The sequence below is a fragment of the Anser anser genome (assembly GCF_964211835.1).
Source record: "Anser anser genome assembly, chromosome: 1".
Classification (NCBI taxonomy): Eukaryota; Metazoa; Chordata; class Aves; order Anseriformes; family Anatidae; genus Anser; species Anser anser.
The window spans coordinates 59,939,519-59,965,600 of NC_139720.1; the positions used below are offsets into that span (position 1 = coordinate 59,939,519).

Here is a 26,082-nt window from a genome sequence, read left to right on the forward strand (position 1 = left end):
TAAAGTATAATCAATGGTTACGTTTGTCTTTAACTCACTCAGGAAATAGCTGTGAGAGAAGGTTTTCTTCACTAGAGACTCCAAATATAAAGAATACCTTTTGGCTGAGGTGGAACTCCTGGTTCAGATTCAAGGTCAAAGCTTCTGACTATTCTTTGGGAGTTGTGGGTGGAAACAAAGATAGAATTAATTGTGTTACTTTATGTTGAAGCTCTTTACTCCACAACCACAAGACTACATCTAGTGTTAGGACTAGAATATTTTTTTTTCTTTATATAGTCTACTCTGCCCATGAAAACTAACTTCCTAGCTATAAAAGGAAATTCTTCACAGATTTTGAAGAGATGCCCCAGCTGCCTCCCAAACACAAAGACAATTATTGACTTCAAGTGGAAGTCAAAAGCTGTTTCTATCACTCCTGTTTTTCATTAGGTGGACTAGCAAGGAGTATTTTTAAAGTTATTTAGGGGAGGACACTGCAGAAATCCCGAAACAGAACATCTGCTTTTTCTCTTGGTCACAATTAACTCCAGCCAGCACTGGCTATTTCTTGGACAGCTTCTTCCCCCTCGCAGAATTCAGCCGTGAAGAGAAGTTTTGTTGCCACCCATCTAGCAACATCTCTCTAGTAGAACTTCTGTCATTAAAGTTCCCACGCATTAGCTTATGTTAGGAGAAGTCAACCAACAGGGAGCCTGGCCACAGCTTGCTGTTCCTTGTAGCTGAACCTCCAAAAGAAAACAAGTGGCTACACTTAGACACAACTCTTCTCAGTTAATGCTCCTTCAATATCAAAAACTGGATTTAACAGTCATGAAACAAAGTGGGATGCCTGCCATGTTCATTTGAATGTTAATGCCTAGAAAGGTCTACTACCCCACTGCTATTACAAAAAAGAAAAGAAAAGAAAAGAAAAAATGCTGAAGGCAAAGAATGTAGGAAAAACTGAAAGTACAGATTACAGAAAACATACAGAAAAGACAGCTCAGGAAGGGGACAAATTTTGCTTGAATAGTCTAGTCTTATCACAAGAATTTACTTTATATGTTAATCAAACAAGAGATTAAAAGATTTTTTTTCTTCATACAAGTTGAATTTGATAGACAGTCATTCATTCTAGCTCATGTTGTTTCCTGAGAAAAGACAGCAAGTGTAGTTTGCTCTAAGGAGTATATGCTATATTCTTTTTTATCCAGTTATTTCTCCTTTGAAAATATGCATTTTCCTTTCCCACTAAATGGATACTACTTTAGCTAACAGTACATGTGAATGCCAATAAAGAAATAGATTTCTTATTTCTTTGGATATTTTTGGTCATTTTAATTTCTAAAGGCCAGCTTAGATGGCAATAGTTATTTGAAGCAATGGCACAGAGAATCAATTTCATGAATTAAAAAAAAAAAAACCTTAAAAAATGAAAAAATACTTTGGGCTTAAAGAGCATCCTCTGAAGCACTACTTGCATAGAAAAGGAAGAGCTGAATTTAGATACCTGACACCATCTAGTTCCTCTGATATTCTTCAGATTGTGGAGAATAACCTGGCACATGCTTCCATACATACAAGTACGAATCTCATAAAAGACACAGGCTTTTCTGGTTTCAAGAATAAGGCTCACAGTGTCAACTGCTTTGAGGATGAACCTGGACATATTTTTACTACTTATTAGTAACACTAAGACCATCATAATTGTGTAGCGTCCTTGGGAATATCCCCAACTGTGAGCAGCATAAAAATACTCAGTTATAATCATCAGAAATCAGGAAAAGACAGTGAACATAACTTTGAGCAATTAGAGTCGTCGTGGAATCTTATTGCTTTGTAGAACTAACATATCTATGGAGGAACTGCTGCCTTACAGAGGAGGAAATAAGGGGCCTAGCAACAGGCAATCTTGTTGCTTCTTCCATTTCCCTTTAACTAACTACTTCTTGTTTACATTGGGAATTCTGCTTTTAAGATGCTATTAAAGTTTTTAGGCTTGTCAAACCTATCATTGTAATTACAAGAGATGGCATGGCACTCAGTTCTTTAACTACTCCATACCTGTAGGAATTATGAGTCATTAGCTCCTCCGTGTGTCCCTGATTGAAAGGAACGTTAATGTTACCAGCCCAGGAGTGGAGTGCTGAAAAGTTGCAGTAGACATAGTCTACAGTTGCAGTGACAGTCTTACAAAACTCTGCAAAGAAATGCTAATCATCCTGGCCATGTTCGTGCAGGAAGATCTGAGAATGTTTTTAAGTTCCTTAGTCTGGCTACGTGCCCCATCCATGTCCAAATCTTGTAAACATGGAAGACTTCAATGTAGTCCTCAATTTTTATCCCCAGGTTCCTTATGTCTTACAGGAAAGCTTTAGTCTGGAAAGGAGCTCAGGCTGGCTTTAGCCAGGTCCAGATGGCAACTGCTCAGGGAACCAGAAATACAGGCACGGTTATCGACACAAGTCTGTGGCTGTGGCATCCAGAGTGATAATCACTGTATAGTCAAATAACTGACATGTTTGCTCTGTTCCCCCCTGTAGTAATCATTGAGGAAATTCTTGGAAAATATGCCAGTCTTTAAAAGAATTTTGTCCTTTTTTACCGCATTAAGAAAGGCTAGGAAGTGTTAATCTTAAGCGACCTCTGTAACAACAGAAAGAGAGGTTCCACCTACTCTTTCCATACATCAGAGAGGGAGTCTGGGAATATTTAGCCTCCAAAATAGACGAAAGTTAGTCTTTACATACAGTTTTCCTCTGCAGCTGGTTCTTCTCTGGTCTCCAAGGATTTCATTAGGAGGGACTGCAGTAATAATTATAATTTTAAATGAGCTGAGTGGAAGCAAACCATTGATCAAAATTTCATACTGAAACATCTCTGCAAGAAGTCCCTACTACCAAACCAAGTAAGTACAGGTCCTCCAGACGTTAAATGTATGTATCCTTGTTAGCTGTTAGACACAGGAGATGCTAATGCATTTTATGATGTTTGCCTTTATCTATGCAGTAGACCAAGTTTCAAATTTGGTCTCAAATAGCAGAAAGCTGTTATATGACATTTCATTCCTTAACTGCTGTTAGCTATATGCATATTTAATACAATGTTTAGTCTCATGTTGCATAAAGTCACTCAAAGAAGCACTTGGCAAGATCAGCATTAATTCTTGGCATAGCTGCCCCTCTTACTTTTCCACTGAATGTTAAATACCAAGAAAAACCCTTCACTGACTCCAATTCTGGCATATACTTTATGTAATTGGCCAAAACCTTTTCATATGGACCTCTTCATTTGTCCTGGTATTAATAACACATTTTCAATATTTGATCAACAGCAGGAACTGTCATGAAGCAAATTATTCACTTTACCAGAACCACAGTCTCTTAATTAAAACCTTTTGCATTAACTACTTCAGCATCTAGGGCAATCTATACAGAGTGCTCATTCAAAGAAGGAAGTTCATACAGCCATTTCTCTAAAGATTATTCAGCACTTCAGCTTTTATACATCTGTTCCAAACTCTCTCACATCACTGAAAATCAAGTAGAGACTTAAAGCCATTTTCATTTCAGAGCTTTGCTGAAAAAAGATGCCCCTGAACTTATTTATAAAACCATACCCAAATGTCAACATTTCCTTATGTTACAAGCTTAACTTGATGAAAAATATGACAACACATGGAAGCAGTAACCAATGGCTAATTCATTTCTCGTTCTAAAAATTTGGACGAAAGAAAGCAATACCACAAATGTATGCTAGTTGAAAATTTTAAGCTAAATTTATCCCTGTTAATAACTGCAGTATCTTCCATGTCAAGAGGAAGAAAAGGCCTTCAATTCATACTTTTTTTTTTTTTTTGGTGTTATGTTTCATGTAAAGTTACTGCACAAGATACAGCCCAAGTACTAGGTCGATTGTTTAAGTGACAGACACATTTCATGTTTGCTTTAGTAAATGACGTTCTGAAAGCAAGAATTTTAACACATCCATAGCCTTCGGAGAGGCACAATATATGCTGACCCTTATGTAACTGCAACTTACAGAAAATTCTAGATTGTCACTGTCAGTAAAAGTTGCCTACTTCAACCAAAAGGCACCTTAAACACTGTTTAACACACAACTTTCAGAATGATATGAGAAATTGCTTTTCTTACTGTAAGCAAAAGTAAGAAAATTGAAATGCTATCTTTGTTTCAGCATCTTTAAGAATTAAACAAATTACACAGGTGAGCCTATCTTGTCAATTTTATCCAAGCAATTTGTAGGTTAAATTTCTGATTGCCTCTCCAATGCCAATTCCTGGAAAAGTGTTTTGGAATTCCTTAGAGAACTGCTTTGAATTCCTTTAGTAAACTTAAATTCCTACAAAATCTGAAGCAGACACAAGTCTTAGACACTTGCTGTATTTTCTGACTGAATCCAATGTACAGTCAGCTTTAATGTGTTTTCAATGTTCTTGCTCTTAAAAGACAGCATGTAAGCTGTTTGCTTACCTCATACCAAATCCTTTACTAGTTAAAACTGATCAGTTTCCCTATATCATAGAAACAATACAAAGTTATACCTGTTAGGGCTCATCTTTCATATTTCTGAGTCTACAGCACATTTATCTATTTACGATCTTACTTTTGAAATTCAGCTGTGATCTCAGATTTCCCATTTATGAAATACAACTGTTGTGGAGTAAGAGAATGATGTGGAGTTTGCTGTCTGCAAACAGCAGACCCTCTCATTTCCTCATGTTCCCGTAAAGGTGTAGAAGTAGAGAATGAGTGTCCTGTTAAAGCACTACCTTTAGAAACCTATGGCCCACACCCGAATCTGAAACTATATGACTTTTTTGCTATACAAATATTTGTTTATAATGTTTGTGTTTTTGTGTGATGAAAATAAATTTGTACAAGGCTGAGTAAGCAGAAAAAAGAAGGGGGTGGCTCAGACCATTCTGATTCAGCTCAGCTCTGTGAACAAAATGGTTTTCTTTCAATAAATAAATATTCTAACAATACCTAGTAACTATTTCTATCTCCAAAGTAACACCCCAGCAGCATAAACACATAAACAGCAGCTTCTAAGGAAAGTAAATACTACTGAAAATTGTTTTGACTTCATCTGAATTTTCATTAACAGCCATCTCCTACTAAGGCAATGGACAAAATCTTAAATTACACACACAAACTCTGTATTTCACAAGTCAGTATTTAAAATAATATTTTTAAAGAGTTTTTTTTCAGATTTGAATTAAGTAAACTGAAGATTTCTTTTAGCTCAGACAAGTAGAAATGACTGGATAAAAGCTTCTTCTATTACAATGAAATTTTTATAGCTTCTTTTTGTAACTCTTCATTGATTACTTTAGGTTACATGAAAGCTAATAAGGACATCTATTTTAGGTTAACATTGCAAGTTTAAAATGAATACACTTCATACCTTGAAACTTCTGTAGTCAAGTAAGATGTAATAATTTGTTTCTACATCCCCTGAATTCCTGAATTACTAGTCAACAGGTCTTCCATGAAAAAACTTAATTTTTCCTACGTATTTCAAGTTTTATGTTTCTTTCCATTAAAGTTTCCAGCCTTTCACAGACATATTTAGTTTGGCAGGAAGAATCTGGTGACTCATAGACTGAAGAGATTTGAGAGCAAGCTACTGAAAATGTATCTAATTTCTTCTTGTGTAATTTGGGAGCAAGCTACTGATAGTATGTCTAATTTTCCTAGTTTAATCAGATGTATTATTGGCAAATACATGCCCTGAATAAAAGACATGTTTATTCCTGAAATATATAGCTAAGATTAAACACAAAAACACCATCCATACTTGATTTTAGAACACTTAATGTTTTTTTTTCTAATTGCTTCTGGCATTATACTCTAAATCTATGGGCACTGAATGAAAACAGAGATATTGCTGAAATCATTTGCATTATGACCTTATTTACATTTTTAAATTCAAAAAAATGAAGTTATTCCTTACTGACTTTTTTTTTTCTTTTTAAGGGAGGATAGAAATGTAGGAAGAATAGGTGATGTTATTCCTCTGTGATTCATATGGAGAAGGATAGAGGAATTAGAAAACCTCTCATTTGCATTGTATATTGATGATCATATTGTTTCTTTCACTTTTCAGACAAAAGTTTCTTTTAAATTCAGTTCTTTCTAGACAGTCGGTGACAAACATTTAATTTTCATTTATCAACATACAGACTGAACCTTTTTGAGGGATCAAGATTAAAAAGAGCTTGATCCGATACACATGAGGAGATCCTGGTTAACATTCATTCCATCTACTTTTAGGCTTTTAAATGAGATATTGGAGTTAGGAACCCGCTCGAGCTTATTCTAGTCTGTGAAAGGAGTTTGAAACTTTCAGAGCTTTCTGTAAGTTATAGATATGCCATAGAACATGCCTGTTCTTCTCTGCTAAATTAAGTAAATAAGCTATAGTAACTGCATCCTTAAATTAGTTAAGTTAATTGAATATGGACCCTCCATTAAGAGCCTACATTTGGTGGTATTAATCTATTTACAGCCATACGTCAGCAAACCCTGAAGTGGAGATAAGGGTGCACTCATATGGACCAGATTTCAGATCAAAGCAAATCCCAAGCTCATTTTAGCTACCATGATATAATGCAATTCAGCAATGACACGGAATGTACTTCATGCAGGTTACACCAGTTAGGCTTGCACCTTTGGCCTCCTTTAAGAACTACCAGGTCATTAATTTGACTAAGTGTGAATTCTGCTGGAGACTGTACTCTACTTTGATACAGTAAAAAGGAAAAGCCTATCTTTTCTTTCTTGATATAATAGATGGAATATACTCTTACACATCATAATAAGTAACACACTTTCTTATTTTATTCCTGCATCATGAGAGAAGGTACACTTATCCATGCATAGATAATGAAGCAATTTTTTACACTGCTGTTCACACTAATTCATTCCTCGTCCTGTTAATATACGTGGCATTCAGAGAATAATAATATTTAAAACCTAGAGTGACATCTAAACATGAAAATCGTAGGTCTTTAATGATGCAATTTCTCCATTAGAGTGCTGTGCCATAAAGTACCATGATGGAGAAAGAACACAGAATGGTGTTCAAGTACTGTTTTGAGATTCTCAGTGATAAAGCAATTTGAAAATTTAAACAATAGCTATTGATGAAATATTGAGCTCAGCTATAAAAGAAAATATATGACTGAAATAGATAAGACAGAACCTTGCCTAAGGTAGATAGACATCCACTGAGTTGAATTAAGAGCACAAAAGTTCTACTTTTCTTGCTTGAGTTACTCTCTTCATCCAAGGCAATGGAAAAACAGCATAGAATCACTCCAAAAATAATTGCATTCCATGACCTTCTTTAAAGTTAAAATTTCCAAACTAGCTATGAGGGTAGGAGTTGTACTTCAGGTTGTTTAGATCTTGAGAAACTATCAACTTGTATTCTTTTAAAACATTCAGAGAACAGGACAAAAAAAATAAACAACAGAAAGGATGATTTATATTTGGTATGAAAAAATAGGTATATAATTTAATTTCTTTCAGGTTAGCCTTAATATTACGCATTGTACCAGTTAGTCTGGCTTGAGGGAAAGTGAATAGAAATAAGGGTAGTGTTTCCACATTGTTCTCTCACTTCACAATTATGCATTGACTTCCACATCTAAAAATCACGAGGGTTGATCTTGTAATGAGATACTCATATGAATGATTTCCATACACTTATAAAATTCTGCCTTTATTCAAGGAATTAGATACAGTAGACAATATAGCTATCCCAAGATACAATTATTTCAGAAAGTGGAGGGGTCTAAATAGTATAATCATTCAAAAAACAGTAGGAAGACATTTTCATGTAATTTGACTCTTATTTTTCTTTTTACAAACAATGGAATAAAATTCTACAACTGTACTTCCAATGGCTTTAAGTGACCTACTATAATTTTGTTACATAGTCACTCTATTTTAGTTTTTGAAAGCAGTCGTAGTTGATACTGTAAGAGACAACTATTTCCTATTATCATCAAGATGAAACCTAATAAAATGAGCAGAAATTATAAGTGGTGATATTATTATTGTCTGCTGCTCCTTTTAAATATAAACTTATACTCTGATATTTTTTGAATAAATTAGACATTAAGCCCCAGTCAAGAATCATAGAATCATAGAGTATCCCGAGTTGGAAGGGACCCATATGGATCATCAAGTCCAACTCCTGGCACCACATAGGTCTACCCAAAAATTCAGACCATATGACTAAGAGCACAGTCCAAACCCTTCTTAAACTCCAACAGGCTTGGTGCAGTGACTACTTCCCTGGGGAGCCTGTTCCAGTGCACGACAACCCTCCCAGTGAAGAACTTTAGGAATTTTTATTTATTTATTTTATTTAGTATGTGATGCTAATAATCTAGGCTGGCCTTGTCCAGGGCTTTCTTCACTTCACAATCCACAGTCAAGAATCAATGGATACTAACTCAAGGTTATCTGCTGACTTAATTGGCTTTGGCTCAATGCATTGAGGACAGTGTGAGTTAATTTGAGGAATTATCCATGTTCACTAAAGAAAACATTGATCATTGATTTTCCTAGGTTTTTTGGCCATAAGCACCATTGCACCACAGATATTTTCCCTTGACTGTATTCAAACCAGTCATCTGTTTTTCGTAGGAACTACCGGCTGAACTTTTGATATTTTCCCCTCTGTATATAATATAACAAATAGGGTTTCTCTTATGCGATTAATAGACACTACTTGTGACTGATGGGAAAAGGGTAAATACACACACAAAAAAACTTATTTTTACCATTCTTTCAAATCAGCCTGAGAGGTTTGTAGTGTAAATTTAAAGTTCGTCTACCATTCATGCATGGCATAAACTATTAAAAAATACCAGTTCTTCATATATTAGTGCTTGTTGAGATGCCTAAATTGGTCTGGGTTTTGTGGCAGCTAGGTGCATACATCTAAAAGATTAAGGCCTTACTTTTTAGAAGTGTTGATCTATTTTCAAAAATGAATGTGAGTCTCATGAAAAGTCAGTGAGACCTTGGAGGTTCCCAAAGGCATATGAAGCAGATTTTCAATGGTTTTTAGGCACTCAAGATGCAGATGGACACTCGAGAGATTTTCAAGAGAAACTGTGTCTAACTTTCACAAAAATCCGTGATAGATGGTCCTAGACAATTTTTTTTAGACTCCTCCTAGGCAAATAACTGTGTTTTTGATCTCTTCAGTGTCTTTGGAAATAGGAGTCAGAGTCCTTAGCCAGTTCTTTAAATTTTGCTTATGGACCTTACTGAATGCTTGTGAAAAAGCTATCACTATTAAAAGCCTTTTAAAATAAGAATTGGCATAATGACTTAGCTTCCTCTCTGACGTGAAACATACTAATACGCTTAGTATGAAATCTTCTTATTTCTAGCATAAGTACGTGAAGGATCAGATGAAAGCTAATAATTTCCCAAGTGAGCTAAAAATAATGAAGGCTGAATCTGAATAAATATTCTAAGAGGCATTCTGGAACTGACAGTGGTTAAAGGGACTATAAATGCTACCTATCTACTAACCTCATTTCCAAGATGCCAAAGACTGAATGTGGATCACAAACAGTATGGGATAAAGAATGAACATGAGAAAAACAATGATCATTACATGAACTTGGAGATAATTCATATGTTATTGTTTGCTTTGTCTTCTAAACTGAAAACTATAATTAAATCTCAAAATTCTTTAGGAGTTATGTTCACAAGAGGTCTTATTTTGGAATTCCACATACTTCTGACTTAGACTCAGTTTCCACTGCAGTGACAGCATCTGACAGCATATAAATTTATTACAGTAATTCTAAATACAGTGTAGCATAAGGACTAGGAGAATCCACTTTTTTTTTAAGAAAAGGTATTTGCTTGTGTAACCATAAATAATGCAGGAGTGAATGAATTAAATGCATTTTTAAATATGTGCTGTAACTCAAGCACAAGTGCTTAATGAAAAAGCTAATGACTGGAACTGGTCCTATGAATCCCTTAAAATCAGGAGATGTTAGCCTTAATTTTGTCACTTTACACGTCCACAGGCAAATCAGTTTAACATTATGTTATAGCCTGTCATTAAATGACTACAGTCTTTTTTTTTTTTAAAAAAAAAAAGTGTTCATAGTTACAGAGGATGCATGTTTCTTGGGAGAAGGAACAAACCATTCAAATATTTATTCCGTTTTCATTAGGTAATGGGTGGTCTTGTGCCCTAGTGATCTCCAGGATCCAAATAGTACAGATAAAACAATTAATATTTTCCTCATAAACTCTAGAATTCTAGAGTGCTCATCGCAGAAGTATTTGATTGTTGCACTCAGATAAATATATTATATCCCACAATTTCTCAGGAAATTACCTGTTTCTCTGAGCATTTATAAGGTTTTGGGTCTATTAATTGCACATCCAATTGGAAATGGCAAGGATCCACTTTGCAAAGTAATTACAAAATTTCTGCTCATGCTTTGTATGTTCAAAACAGAATACAAATGTCAGTGAATTTAACATAGAGATACAGTCACATAGTACTGTCCCTTTATATAGGGGAAATATGCTCTATCCTACCTGAACTAACAAAGCACTTTTGACAAGAGAGCTAGAATCAAAAGCAACCAAATCTTCCTCTATTTTTATTCAAGCCTAAACACCCTTACAAAGCATCATGAGCCTCTTTCTGCTGCCATTGTAGCAACAGAAATTACCTCATTTTTGAGTTGCAGAAATGCCAGACACTGTGTAGGGCATCAGCAAAGCACTGACCAGGAACAGTTTTCATTGCCAAGTGGCTGGTGATAAAAACAATTCAGTGCAAAATCATTTAAAATTTTAACTGATTGAAATCTCTTGGTCTAGAGATCTGATTTTAGATGAATGCATTATAAACAATACAAGAAATAATATAAAAAACTTTAATTTTCTTTTTCAGCTAATGTAGGAGCTGATGCAATTTGGTAGAGAAAAGCCCCATGGTTGTTCACAAAAATTCATATTGTGCTGTCATTGTGTAAACTCCTCTCAGAGTTACACACTAAGCCTTTAGCTGGAATAAGTAACTTTCTATCTTCAATAGTGACAACATCAATTAGGCTTATCCATTCATGGAAAGTCTACTGAAACTACCAATCAGATGTGAATTCATTCAAGTAATTTTATGGTGTGGATATTAGCAGAGACCACCAGTGCATTTCTCAACAGCAGCTGTAGGTATAAAACGTTTTTCATATACCAAGCTTTGCTGGTAATGGATGGTAATCTGATTTAAAAAAAAAAAAATCCACTTTGTGTGACAATTTGCTCTTTCTTCCTGCTTTCCCCACACTGTATGATGAGCACTCCAAAAAATATTGGGAAAACTGAACAACCTAACAGATAAATATGATTTTGTTGGTTAAGTCCATCCTAACTGTCCTTGACTTGACTTTTTTTTCAGACAAAGGAACTAATAGTATATTACTGCTATATTGCCAGTATAGATTTAAAAGATTTATAAGATTTTGTTAAAGTATTCTTTTTGCTGGTTCTATACAGTTTCAACAGATGGAAAGAGATGGCTAGGAAAACTAAGATCTAATTCTGTATCAACAGTAGAATTTTTTGTTTGTTTAGTGAAACAACTACAATCACAGAAATATTATAGCTGAAATAGGCAGTTGAAATCTGAAAGTCACATTGTCCTTATTTTGAGTCAGGCAGTTGAAATCTGAAAGTCACATTGTTGTTATTTTGACTCAGTAGAGAAAATACACCTTTTCTGTGAACCACCTCTACCTCTTCAGTTTACATTATATCCTCATGCCATGCAGAAAGAGGAGTCATAATGCTATTTTAAAGCACTGCTTTGAATTTATTTTAGACACGCTTGAACTCTAGTAATTTAGCTGATGGCTGTTTGATTTCAGTGCAGCCAGTGAGAAAGCAAGCAATCCAATGACCCCAAGTTCACTGAGATTACTGGAAAACAAAAACAAGGGTTTGGAAGGCCAGTGCTTTAACACGTAAAGAAATATATTGAATACTTCAAAAGATATAAAATTCTTAGAACTGTTGGACAGGCTTCTGTGTGTGAACTTTCCTGTCCAAGCAGCATTGCTAAATACCACGACTCCAGTCAGAAGGCTGACATCATGTTGTTGTGTAACTCATAACCTCATAACTCAAAGTCACTTTCTAAAATGCATTATATGAGCATTCAGCAGCTTAAAACCTCAACAGTCAGATGTTAAATAGCATACAATTTGTGAGATTTATTTGAAACACGAGCTTTTTATATTTTTTAGGAGAAAGAGAATGTAAAGCTTGTTAAGCCAACATTAACACTGGGAGCTTGGAGTCAAACAGACAGGAATCACTAGTATAACTGATCATTTTAATGGACAACAATAAGCTTGGGCTTTTACACTGCAAGTAGGCCAAAGTGCACCTAAATGCACACAGAAGTAAAGAGCATCAGGCTCCCAAAGTGCTGAGCAAATGGTATGAGTAAATGTCCAACTTAACCTAGTATATGTTAGGCCCCACCACCACAAACAGTGGAGAACAGACACTGAGAATGTCATCCTCCTCTCCTTTTCTTCAAACCTAAGCACCTTTCCAAAGCATCAAGAGCCTCTTTCTGCTGCCATTGCAGCAACAGAAACTACCTAATTGCCATAGGCTGCAGAAATTCCAGGGCAGAAGCTGTGCAGGGCAGCAGCAAAGCACTGACCAGGCAGTTTTCATTGCCAAGTGGCTGCTGATAAACAGACTTCAGTGCTGCCAGGTATTAGTAAAGGAAGCGACATGTTCTTTGCTTCCAGTGACATGTGGCAGGCAGTATCTGGTGTTACCCGTAGCCTGTCCTTCTCAAACATCGGTGTATTGGGACTGTTTTTCAGAGACACTCTGTTGGACTCATTGACCCTGTGTGACCACAGTCATCAGTGGAGGTGTTATGTAGCCACTGCCCTCTTGATGATCCACATAGGAGACCACTAACATTGTCTCTCTATGACACATAAATACATGAAATAAAGGCTTACTGTACCTCTAATGCCGCACAACATTCAATGAGTTTTGAGGCTATGCTTTCACAAGATAAGGGACAACGTGCCTCTTACAACACCATCACCTGGGAGAGACTGAATTAAAGTTTCTTTAGCATGAACAAAAGGACCTGAATTTCTCTAGTGACAATAAATAAATAAATAACCATATGGTATTTCAACACTTGGCAATAACTGCTATGTAAAGTTCAAAAGATTTCTGGACACAGATTACTTACAGTATAAAACCTGCATTCACTTGATTTCTTCATATGCTACGTAAGATGATCTTTTTGTTGCTAACCAATTTCTCATAAGTACAGAAAAATTATTTATCGATTTTGCACCCATAACAAGCAGTGAGATGTTGAAATGTCCAGGAGTATACTATTATGGTGAACATAGTCCCTTTCTGTGCAATCCATGAATCCAGAAGTAGGAATTCTGAATACTAAATGCCTAGTTGGAGTAAGCTCTCTCTCACCTTTTATATTTCAGAGGACAGATCAAGCACTCCTCTAGATAGGCAGCAGATAAAGAATAAAGCAGCTGGGAGGGCCATAGCTATTTCTAGCTCTAGCACTAGCTAACTTAAAAAACCTTGACCAAAGTGTTTTATCTGTATTTGTCTTACTTTCACCATGTGTGAAAATGAGGCAATGATGTTTATTCACCTTTCAAATGTTTTAAAATCCACTGATTAAGGTAACCATTCAGATCCATCCAAGCACTATTTTTTTAGACACTTACCCTTACATAACTCAACCACTAGAAGAGTTAAAATGTTAAGCAAAACGCCACATTACAGTGAAGGTAATAAATTTCAGGTAATAGTTTATCACACGTAGAAAGACAGTTCAGTAAATACAGTAAGAATATATCTGTTTACATAAGGGATAAAAATTGGATACTGCTTTCAAGTTAGAAGTTAATGTATGCCATACTACTGCAGAGAATCCCTGAAACCTTTTTTTAAACAATACTATAACAGTTACATAAAACTTCGTGGCAAATTAAGTAGATACCCCAGCAGGCCCCACTGCCTACTGCAAGTATATGGCACAGGGTTCATAGGCTACAGGAGACCGATTCTCCTACCCAAGCAAGTCAAACCATAACACTTCTAGGCACTGAAAGACTTTTCCTTGGATTTCAGCAGCAGCAGATGCGGGGCTGACTACACACAGAACAAAAAGAGCATACTGAAAAGAGAATGGCAGCAAAAACATAAGCTCAGATTGCAATTTATCTGCAATCATCCCTGCCTTTCACCTTAACTCTAGCTTTCTAATATTACCCTTTTCATCTGAAGATCAGTGCAAAGCTTCAATAAATTGGAAGCTCATTACTTCATGTGTGCTTCAGATTACTCTGCTAAGCAAATTGGTGTGGTGTTTCAATCTTCATTTTACTTCGGGGTGTAAGTTCTGAGTCATCATCATTCAATTTTCTCCAGGCTTCCAGCTCGCATTTTCTGTTTTTCTTCCTGGATGTGTCATAACAATTGAACTGTACCACCCCAGTAAAATGGTAAAGCCCAGCAGACATCTGCCAGTGACAAAACAGTGTGCTGTCACTCTAATTCCCCACACATTCCACTTTCACACAACTTTCTTCGCATCCTCTCAATAAAGTGGTACAGCCTACTAAGCATTTTCTTTTCATTCTCCACAACATTCTGCCAATACTAACACAGAGATGAGGCAATAAACCAGGAGTTGCCTCAGAGTAGAGCCCACTTGCCTTGCATGCTCTTTTCCTAGCCCTGTTTCTATCAATATTCCCAACAGGTTAACTTCCCTGAAGTCAGTGACTTCCCTGTAAGTAGGCTATTTGTTAGATCTCGGTCAATATTGTGTTAATTAACTTTTGAAGGTATTATTTTTTCAGAATTGCAAAATAATTTTGATTTAGGAAAATCATTTGAGAGTTTTACTCTTTTGAATTTTATAGAAACTCTGCTCAAAAGGTTTCAGTATTTCTGAAGGCAAGAATGATGGGGGGAAAAAATAAAGAAAAAAAAACAGTCTGAGCTTTGATATCTCCATTATTCAATTAAAGGAGTCAATACTGCAGTATATTTCTTTTAAAAGCAGTCATTGCACATAAGACTTGCATGCAGAAGAAATGAAGGCAAGAATTAGCAGTAAGAGAAAAGTGTACCAAGATAGAAAAAATTTATCTGAAAAGAGGTAACAATGATGGATCAGAAGAAAATGTAAATTAAGACAGAGGGGCCTTTAAAAGTTACTACTAAAGTTCTGTATTTGGCAGCTACCTTACCTGAACTAGGACTTTGATTCCTTTGAGAGTGAATCATGTTTGAACCAGGTTTCAAGGACAGTTCTCCTCTAACAAACGCACAGCACATGCAACTGCATCAATTTTTCTTACGGGATCTGGGTTGGGCAGTGATTGCACTGTGTACTAGCAATTGCATGTCAGTGAATAGCTATATAAGTACCAGTCTTGCAGTTCTGATTAGTGCAGACTGTGAAGCAGACTGTGAAGGATCTTTTTAGAAGTGCCCACATCAGTCCACCTAACCACAAAGTAGCTACATCTTTTTTAACTTTAATCTCAACAGAGACCAAGAAAGAATGTTTTTAAGAGAAACCTCACCTCAACATCCAGATGGAGAAAAGTCTGTATCAGACTGCTGCTATAATTATGGTAGCAGTATGAATGATGGCAGCCGTTCTAACAGAAGAGTTGCCAGATGATAATGCCTTGATATTATCATGAGGGAGGTATAAAAACAAAACTTCTTGCGTTAGCCCAACTCTTCAGAGAATTGAACTGATAGATACTTACACTGAATTGATAAATACCTATGCCCATATCTATATACCTAACTCTACTGATAAGTAACTCAGAACCTTGGAAATCTGCAATTTTTAGGTGAATTTAAACACGCAGAACCTAAGTGCACATATATGAAACAGTAATTTTCTTATTGCTTCCTCCCCAAATTCTACCTTAACATCCTGGAAGTAAAAGGGTTATTCAATAAAACAGCCATACACTGCAAATAAGAAGTTAATTTTTAATATCAGCATTCTTCTAATCTTATTGTCAGAAATTACTCAATGGTTTTAGCCATGCCTTTCTTTCTCCCATCCTTTACAAGAAGAAAAACAAAAACCTCAAAATCCTGTCAAAAATGCACAATGTAAAAACTTTGAAACCCAGACAGCTAGGTTTGGTTAAATTATAACAACTTCAAAGTTGTAGAGATTAGTATTAGACAGTTTCGGGAAATCTGAGGCTTAGGTGTTGCTACCTGCTCCAACTATTAGTGTCACTAGCAATGTTACAGTGCCAAACAGTCATAATTTATATGTATGATTACCAGACTTTATCCTTAGCAGCGTTCTGCTGCTCAGTTGTTGATAGTGTTGTGGGATATTTAGTTTTCTTTTGCAGAAGTATTTAATTTTCAAACACTTACACGCTTTGTGTGCAATAAGACAGTATGAATGGTTCTTTAGGGATTGGGCTGCCCCTCACTGATTCCAGCTTGAGCTATACCAGATGCCATACCCAGAAGAGCTAACCCTTAATTTTTTTTCTTCTACATCCACTAAGTATGATTTTATATAATTGTCTCAGAGCACTGAGACAATAATGAATGAATGGTCCATGAAGAAATCTGGAAAGGTTTCAGCAATTTTTCTTAGGAAATGAATCAAAATGAATCTAAGCAAGATATGGGACATGGTGCAATAATGTCTAGTTTCTTTGGAATAAAAGGAAAGAACAAGTGTCCTACCACTGATATTTTATTATTCATTTTATCATTCATTCAGCCAGTATGGTGTCTAATGTGAAAAATTACAATGTGAAATAATAAATTAAGAACGTCTGTTCTATTAGGAAACAAATATAGTACTCAGTAATTACTACCAGGTTCAACATTGAAATGTTAATATGTATGAATTTTTAAATACTTCTCTTCTTAGCAATTTTACAGCATATTAGTTTTAAACATTGTGGATACTTGCCAGATGTGATACAGAGGTATGGTAGCACACTAACAGAGAGCGTATTTATCCTTAGATCACCCCTCTCTGCTTCTCTCAAACTAAAGAAAAATGATTTCTGAATTTCCTAATGATCTTGCAAGATAAAGCATTGAAAGTTGGTAGATCTAGAAATTATGATATTAAAAGGAGCATTATATTTTTTAATTCTAGTGCTAAGAACATAAACCTTTCCTAAGTCCTACTTATCGGTACAATGACGTCATCCTGGAGTAGGGAAGTAGGGAAAAGGATAATCTTCCTTGTTGCTGCTGTAATTGAAGAATGTTAAATATACCACTCATCATGCATATATGTTTCATTACATCTAGTCCTTTCTTTTACACATCCATAAGGTGGATTTTAAGCCATATACTGTTTTCTGTATTTCTAGTATCTTTTCTCTCAACAATAACAGCGACTTGTTCCAAGCATTTTTCAGTGCTTCCACTCTGTTCTTTGCCTTCACTCCACCAGCTGTCACTCCAGTGACATTTCCCAAGCACGAAGCTGACAAAGAGCAGGGTAGAGCTTAAGTGCTTAAGCTGTGGAGATCAGTAGCAGTATTTTAAAATATCAACATAACTCCATGTTTGGGGAACAATTTCTGGTATCATTACTTGAATGGACAACAGTGTTTACCACACAAGCAGTTGCACAGACTATGGTTCAGTAATTTCAAAAGCTCATAAAAGGTTACCGAACTATACCACATTGATATATTTTGTCTGTACATTTGATGATTTTCCACCATAATATTTAATTTAAACTAGAAATTAAGAAAACCTAGCCTGATTAATAATAAGGGATTTCTGCATAGACAATTAAGAAGCTATTAATAATGTAGAAAGGAGGTCAAAGGACAGCATACAGGACAGATATTTAAGAAGTGTTTTACTTCCTGATTTGCAAATATACCCTACCAACTCATTTTTCAAATTCCAGAACTATATTTACAAATCAAAATGATCTGAATAATCCAATCTAAAAAGGAGGATTTATCACAGGGGGATTCCTTCCTCTGACAATTCAGCTTTCTTCTCATTTTCTACTTCTTGTCTGTTACTTGAGCGACTGCAGTACAAGATCCAAATACTGACAGGAAAACTATTGTAAGGTGCAGTGGTAGCACAAGCGTTTACTTCAGTGTGTAAAAGTACTGGTCCCACTACTCGAATTAAAGTACCTCTGCCACTCGAACAATAGAAAGACAAGTTGATGTGATTTTCAATAGCCTCCAGAAATCTTACTTAGTGAACATGATTCTAGGAAACATTCAAGACAAGATTTCCAGTTCGCCAGCTGGCTTGAATATGGCATTTACCATTCCCATCTGTACCTATAAACAGAACAGGGAGTGAATCCTGACTCCACTTTGCTCAGCAGCATCTAACTAGTGTTCCTCTTCTTAACACCCCTGTGGTGAAGAGGATAAGGGGGGAGTTTCAACAGGCCACTCTCACACTACCCATAAGATCACAGTCTCTGTGCAGCGCGGGCACAACCTTATACTGGGCCTTCGCCTTCCCTTTTCCTTTCTCCTTCTCCTTCCCCCTCTCTGTCCCCTTCCCTTTGCAGCTGCGCGTGGCGGCTACCGAATGGCGCCGGAGCCCCCTAGCGCCGCCCGGCCGCCCGGCCTGCCGCCCGGACTGGCCGCAAGGCCGCTGCCCCCCTCCGGCCTTCCAGCCCCACACGAGGGCCTGCAGGTGCAACGAGTGTGAAATCTCCTGGCCCTTAACGTTTAGGGACCAGAGGTTTACATGGCCAAAGCTAGTCTAAGTGAAATAATACAAAACTTTGAGAACAATGCAGAAGTAAACAACGGTCCCTGTCAGTTCAATATTTTGCTTCAATTTTTCATTACACCTTCACATCAAGAACAATTTTCACAATGCATTTGAAGGATAGGAAGACTTTTTGTAGACCCTCAATGCCAGGGTAAATTTTATCTCTTCTGTGCCAATCACACAAATCTTCTGGAGGTCTAACACGTGCGCTCTAGAATATAATTAATACACAGGAAATTCCAGTGATCAGATCTATTGGCTAGTGATACTACTCCATTACAACAGCTCCATCTCTCTATCTCATATGACATAGAAACAATTCCTATATATATGTCACCACAGCATGTAATTCATGCAATATTCTCATTTTATATACAGCTGAAAACACAAAAAGCCATTATATGGGCAACACACACCACAGTAGTACCAGTGGGTATTCTATGTAAAAGCTGCATAGCAGCTGCTGGCAAAAGGTCAGAGTCATGCACACAACAAAAGACAGACAAGTAGAGAGAGAGAAAGAGATTCAGTCTCGTCCAGGTCAATACTATGCAGCTATTTCCTGCACCAGACTTTTGGTTTATACTTTGCATCACTAAGATTAGGAAAAGAAAAGAAAAAAAAAAAAAAAAAAACAGCAAGGCAGCAAGGATGACACTTATGTTCATTGTATTTCATTGTCACTAATTCTAAATGTGATATATGTTAAATTTATCTGTTCTACAAAAAATTTTGCTTTTAAGTTGCATAGAGAAAACTTTATGCAGTGATTTATTTTTGTAGTTTTAATCTTTAGAGTGATCACAGTTGACTGCATAGCAGTTTTATGATGCTGGATGGAAAGTTAAAACAATTATGAAGTTTAAATTGATAACAACTTATTTAATGACCTGCTGTCTAACTGCTAGAGGCATAAACAAAGATACCTAGAATGCTGGAATGAATTTAGGAAATTCATTAGAAAAGTTATTAAGTGATATTACAAAGAAGACGAGGTGGAATGTATGAGAAGCATAAGCAAATGACAGATGAGGAGAGATTGCAAATAATTAAGCAAAATCGCAAGAGATGCAGTTTAGACAATCATTTAGAAGCTGAGGAGAGAAAACAGACTCATTTTAGACAAATGTAACTGTGAAATTGACTTCATTTTACTTCCAATTATGATTTTATCCTGGATGCTGACCTGAAACTTCTCTGAGTTTCACAAATGAGGAGAATGAGATCTGCAGAATTAGTGTCATCCTGGTTAAGGCCCTTCAGCTGGAAATCTCACAGGAACAGCCGCTCTCACTAAACTTGCTGAACTTCTCTCTTCCAGCCAGGCTGCACAGCCTCTTTAGGTTATTTCGGCACCTCCTTTTCTGGCTAGGAAAAAGGAGTTCAGAGGAATGTAAAATGAAAAACAAGGGGAAAAAATTAATCCAACTTTCCCAAACCACAGAAAACTTTCATTTAGTATACGTTTTGACCAAAGTTTCTGTGAGAGCAACAGTCATATTTTATCCAAAAATTACTCTGAATGGAAAGAACTCTAAGCAGTTTTGATACTAAATGACTTAAGAGAGAGAAACACCATGCTGTCGGCCTCTGCATCCACACTCTGAGTGTATAAATGCTAAATGTGCAGGAGATTGAAAGTATTATCACAATTATGCAATAGCGATTTCAGGAGGCACCGTCAGAGGAAACATATATTAGAGATTATTCCATTTTGTTATGAAATTTGAGTGCCTAATGATAAAATTAATTTGAATATGTTATTAAAAAATAAAAAAAAGCTTTCTAACTGTGTGTCTGTTACAGCTGAAAATGAGTTAACCTCCTCTGGACACTACCCCATTCCTTTAGTTGTAAGAAATTAGAAGAAGCAAACAAGACGTTACAGGGATTACATTTTTTGGTGTGGAAGTATTGTTTCTAGCTATTTGATCTGGTTTCTATATATCAATATCAGCTTTAATTGTAGAACTACAATTAACTACTTAAGAAGAGTTGTTTGAAAATATTTATGATCTTAGTAAGTCAAGTTTTGGGTACCAACAGAGTATGCCTGAAATCCAGTTTGCTGTGTACTGCTTGACTCTTAATGTCATGTTTGAATACTAGATTATTAATTTCAAATACAGCTAATAACTTGCAAATGCAAAATTAAATATCTAAAGACTCAACAAAAATATTTGAAAAGGCCTTAATACTGGTGTCTATGTCCAAGAAATATCTTCAGGCACAACTCAAAATCTGTGCTTTCAGAGAATCAACAACTTTTTTCAAAATCCTTCATGCTTTGAGATTTAGTAGCATTTTAAAGAACTATAGGTGTTAAATGTCTGAGAATTAAAAATGGCTGTAATTTCTAATGAACAATACAGGAATAAAAGATTCTTTAGAAATACACTTCATGACATTCACTTGATTGTACTTTTTCATTTTCCGTGATACCATATAGGCCCTCCACTGGCCAAGTAAGCGTAAGACAAGTTTTGTGGGTTTTTGTATGTTATTTTTTTCCACGAAAACCATAGCTCCTGAACAGAAATATGCTTAACGTGATGAAGTGGACATAATGACATGCGAAGTCACTGGCCACGTTGGGAAGAATGATTCTGTAGAATGAAGCACACCTAAAAACGTTAACATTTACAGAGTCATTACTAAGCTTACATATTAGTGTAATAATAAGATAAATTAAAAAGACTACACCATTGTAAGCATACTTATTCACCCCCACTTATTTTCTGTTGAACTTGATTCCTCTATTTAACCCAGAGAACAAACAGAGAAACAAAAGGACAGCAAAACTACCAAATAAGAGAAGCCATTGAGAAACATCTTAAACTGATGCTGAGGTTTCAATCATTAATCAAGTCTAAACTAGTTGGAAAGATAATAGTAGAAGGGAATAATTTTCATTACTTAGAAAAAAATCTTTCAATGGAAATGAACTTTTAAAATCTTTGAACTTCTCTTAAAAAGCCATAGAAACTTAGCAAGTGAGATCTTTAAAAAAATCTACCTAGAAAACCACATTCCCTTTTAAAAATTGTGTCTGGAGAAGTCATTGTCAGCCCTGTAAAAACAGGATTACTGCCTGTTTGCTTCATATAAAACTTTACTGCCTATAAGCCCTGCTATCTTCAATGATCCTACAGAAACTGTAGTTTTGGTGTATAAGATGCTATCCTGGAACCAATTTCTGCCTGCACTATATCAGCATTACTTTGATTATGATCTCTCTGCATGTCTTAGTAATAAGAAGGTGTGCTTGGTTGTCAAGGAGAATAAGAGTAGTTTCATTTATTATTCAGCACTGGCTTCTTTTCTTTATGTCCCTGTCACTGGAACTTATCCTCCTAGCTCCTTTTGCAATATTAAATCACTAACGAATGGAGCTACAACTGGTAGAAACCAGTGTGAGTGAAAGGTGAATGAAGCATAGCAGTATATTTCAGCTAGATTTAGCTATCTGTTGTTTCCAGATACAACTCACTGTCCCTCTCTCACTCCATTGACTTCATCCTCACTCCCTAATGACTATGTACTTCACTGGAAAGTTTCACTTTTTCTTTTATCTCATTAGACAAGTTTAACAGGAGCATCATGACCTCAAAGGAATGCTTTCTTTCAAGATTAGATTTTTACATGACCGAACAAGTCAAAAGTAAGGTTAATGGAAGACAGGTATATGGTTAAGACATTGGCCTAGTGCTTAAGTTGATGTAGGTTCAGTTCCTGGCACTGTCACAGCCTTCTCCTGTGCAAATAATTGATAGCTAGATTCCATAAATATTCCTGAAACTAAGTAGTATCTTTACCTGCAAAGAGCTCTCTTTATTTAGGATAAAGTACTGTTTAACATCAGTGAAGATAAAAGAATCTGACTCTTAATCTTTCTGTCTTAATTCCCTTCAGAATGCAGTGGTTAATTTGTCCTTGGTAATCAGGCATCTTGAAATTCAACCTTCATGAGTAAAAGTATCCCAATAGCCCAAAAGTAGCAGACAATTAGATATAAGTTTTCACATTTGCAGTGTTGGCCATAAGAAAACTACTACATTGTCATCTTACCTTTGCTTAATATTTTTTTAAGTAATTAATGCTTCTGGCTTCTAGAGAAAGGTTCAATTACTGAAAGTCTAAACAAGACTCGGGCAATACTTTTCAAATTACTGCACAAGTACAAAGCTGAATCTTGATTATTTCTTATTCTCAATTGCTGCATAGAGTAGTGTACAAGGTTGGATGCTTCTTGCTGACAAAGCCCTTCACAATGATATCAGATCTCAGTAAACAGAGCCTATAGCTCCAGAACTTAGCACATATTGGAGTAAATCTGCTGAAGTTAACTTTATTAGACAAATACAAACCTAATGTGAGTGAGAAGTGAGCCATGCCCTTCCTAGTGTCTTCTTTCTCCCTCCTTTCTGGTGTCATACTGTTTCTAATGAGGGAAAGAAAAATGTCAACATTTGTCTGTATAATAGATTAGATAACAGTGGCCTCCTCCTAATTGCTTACACCCTGGAAGGACTACTGTCATATAAGCAGAAATAGAAATTGTAATGTGTGACAATAGCTGCACCCATGGATATAGTGAAAGATAGAGAGGAGATATTTAATTTCAGTATTATGCAACAGCCATTCAAACCTTCTCCCTCTAACTAGGTGATGCAGGAATAAGAGTGCCATGTTTGTCATTTGTTATTTGCTTTCATTTCCCAGAATACAGCTGAGAACAAGTACCTTGATAAAATCCTGGTTACACACTGCAAAACATTGTATTGTTTGTTATGCAGTCAGTAGGATTAACTCCGGGAAACAGTCATTCAGTTTCACGTTGTACATCAGGATTCTTTTGTTCTTGTCTCCTTCAAGGAATCACATCACATCCACTCCATGCAAATCTCTCCAGATGCCACTAAGATGAACTGAACTGTAAGGTTGGAAGACAATGCAAGCAATTGTTCATTATCAGCTTGATGCCAAGCCCACTAGGGGCAGTGGAAGTCCTTTTTAATTTTTCATTTTTAAAAATTTTAATATTTAAATTTTTAAAGATTTTAATAGATTTTGGATCAGGTTCTATATAAGTAGCTTCTGACACCTGATTCATAATCCTGGCTGCACTAAAAGATTTCCCAATGACTTCATTGATGCTAGGATTTCACCCAATTACACTTTTTGCATTTTTATTCATTTGACAATCCAAATAAATCAGAATTTTACATTGGCTATGAGATAAGAAAGGCATGGAAGGTCATAACATGATTGATCATCCTTCTACCACACACAAGGGTAAGCAGTAATTATTTATTGTGAGAGCATATACAAGAAAAAGAAAGAACGTATTGTCATTATGGATGGATGACTGTATTACTGTTGTCCTCCTGGATGCACTATAGTGGGAAATATCCAAATGTAGCAATGTCCTACTGGTTTCTAATTATCTTGTCCTAAACCTCGATAAACCTGCCCATTCTTGCAGTAGTGAATTTCTGTCCAGCAAAGCATTTCCCTTGCCAAAGTATATATTTTTTGGCAGCATTTGGCACTTTCCAGCCCTGGAATCTGACGTAGGCTTGTAAATTGTGCTAGGTTGGCAAGGTTTTCACCCTCTAGAGCACTGAATTGGTGTAAAATAATACATTATATTGTTTCCCACTCTTTCTGCTCTTTTTTTTTCCTCAAAAGAATTCTAAACTCTAAAATTTCCGTTTCATATCCCAGTGCAATACTCAAAAAAACTATAGGTCTTTCTCTTCACACGTTGCAACTGGCTTAGGAACTACTGTGTGAAGGAAGCATAATGGCTCTATCACATGCTTAGTATGCTTAATGGCCTCCAAAGCAGCAGTTCCATAAAGAGGGCAAAGTACGGTGCAGCTGCATGTGAGAGTAAATTGTTACAAGTGCTGTGCTTTGGAAATAAGTTTAGGGAAAGAGGATTTTTATTTTTATTTTTCAATTTAATATACAATGAAGAAAAAAAATGCTTCTAAAAGAGTATTTCTAAAGGAAAAATCAACCTTCTTCTACTGTGTAACAGACTACCTGGTAAACAAAGACACGCAAATTTAAAATTAAGACACCTTTTGGGATAAATCTACATTTGTTGGGTAACAAATTTTACTAAAGTGAAATAGTTGTTTTATTCACCACTTGGAATGTTAAAGAGTTTGCATTTTTTCATAAGGTGCATCTTATAAATGTTAATTACTCAGGGAAAATTCTCCTCAAGTAATTAAGTCAAGACTTAATAGATTTCTCTTATAGAGGAGTATTAATTGAGTGCCTATGCTTTGCCTGTCTTACTTGCCTAGTATTTTAAAGGACAAGGACAGCAAGCAAAGATCTTCTTGCCTTCTTGACTCAGTAATTAGTGCAATCCAGTATTCTGCAAAGCAGTAGCTCTCTTGCAATATCTCACTATTAACAAGTGCATATGCTTTCATAAAGATTTTACTTGTGCATACTGATAAAGCTTATCCTCTATTTTCATGCATATTAAATTAGACTTCAGAGCTAGATCATCCATTCATTGAGCATTTATAAATGCTAATATATGCTTATTTTGATGAATACAAACAAAAATCAGTCTAAGCATAATTATTTTTTTGGCACTGACAAAACATTGAAGGAAAATGGAAGCTAAATATTAAATATTGTAGCTTCAAAATACATGCAACTTGTTTACATGAAAATCAGATTGCCTACTTTGCAAAGTTGAAATCATAAGGTTAAGAAACTTTACAGCAGGTCATAACATTTGTTTTTTGCTTGTTTGTATGTTTGTTTCAATACTTCATAGAAGTATCAAAATAAAGGCATTTCCCGCTGACTGAACATTGACTCATAATTTTCCAAATACTGATTCGAAATTCCAGAGTACTCTCAAGAAGTATTCCTGATATAATATTAAATCATTTGTCTAAGATTGTGAGGAGATTAAAAGTGATATCAACACACACATTTTGCATACACATTTATTTATAATGCACAAATACGGAAGGATACTAGCCTTACTGTACAAAACATAGTCAAAGGGGCATGGAGATACATGATTAAATGGCAGACTGGATGGAATGCTTTTCAGAACAAATATGGTCATCATATTTAATTGCTAAAATGGAAATGGAAATGGATTCGTACTCCACCAGCAGCATATTTTGTGATTTAGGACAAATCACTTGCAATGGAAATCATCTTGTTTGACTTCAGT

The 26,082-nt window shown here is 35.8% G+C and overlaps 2 protein-coding genes across 8 annotated transcripts in view; one reads left to right on the forward strand and one right to left on the reverse strand.

The window, feature by feature from the left end:
* Positions 1-26,082, reverse strand: part of LOC310887024 (uncharacterized protein) — a 211,546-nt gene that overhangs the window by 179,943 nt on the left and 5,521 nt on the right. For 6 of the 7 annotated variants that reach the window (XR_014575597.1, XR_014575598.1, XR_014575599.1 and 3 more), the window contains exons 2-4: positions 23,607-23,796; positions 23,231-23,304; positions 20,050-20,231 (exon numbers count right to left, since the gene is read on the reverse strand). Coding sequence is in view for 3 of the 7 variants with exons in the window: in XM_083812425.1 (XP_083668551.1) it covers positions 20,050-20,107 (58 nt within the window). In the remaining 4 variants the exon portion in view is untranslated. The remainder of the gene's footprint in view (positions 1-20,049; positions 20,232-23,230; positions 23,305-23,606; positions 23,797-26,082) is intronic. The other variant, XR_014575596.1, reaches the window with a different exon arrangement.
* The window catches only part of IGF1 (insulin like growth factor 1), a 55,033-nt gene that overhangs the window by 7,394 nt on the left and 21,557 nt on the right, over positions 1-26,082 (forward strand). The gene's annotated exons all lie outside the window — the stretch shown is intronic.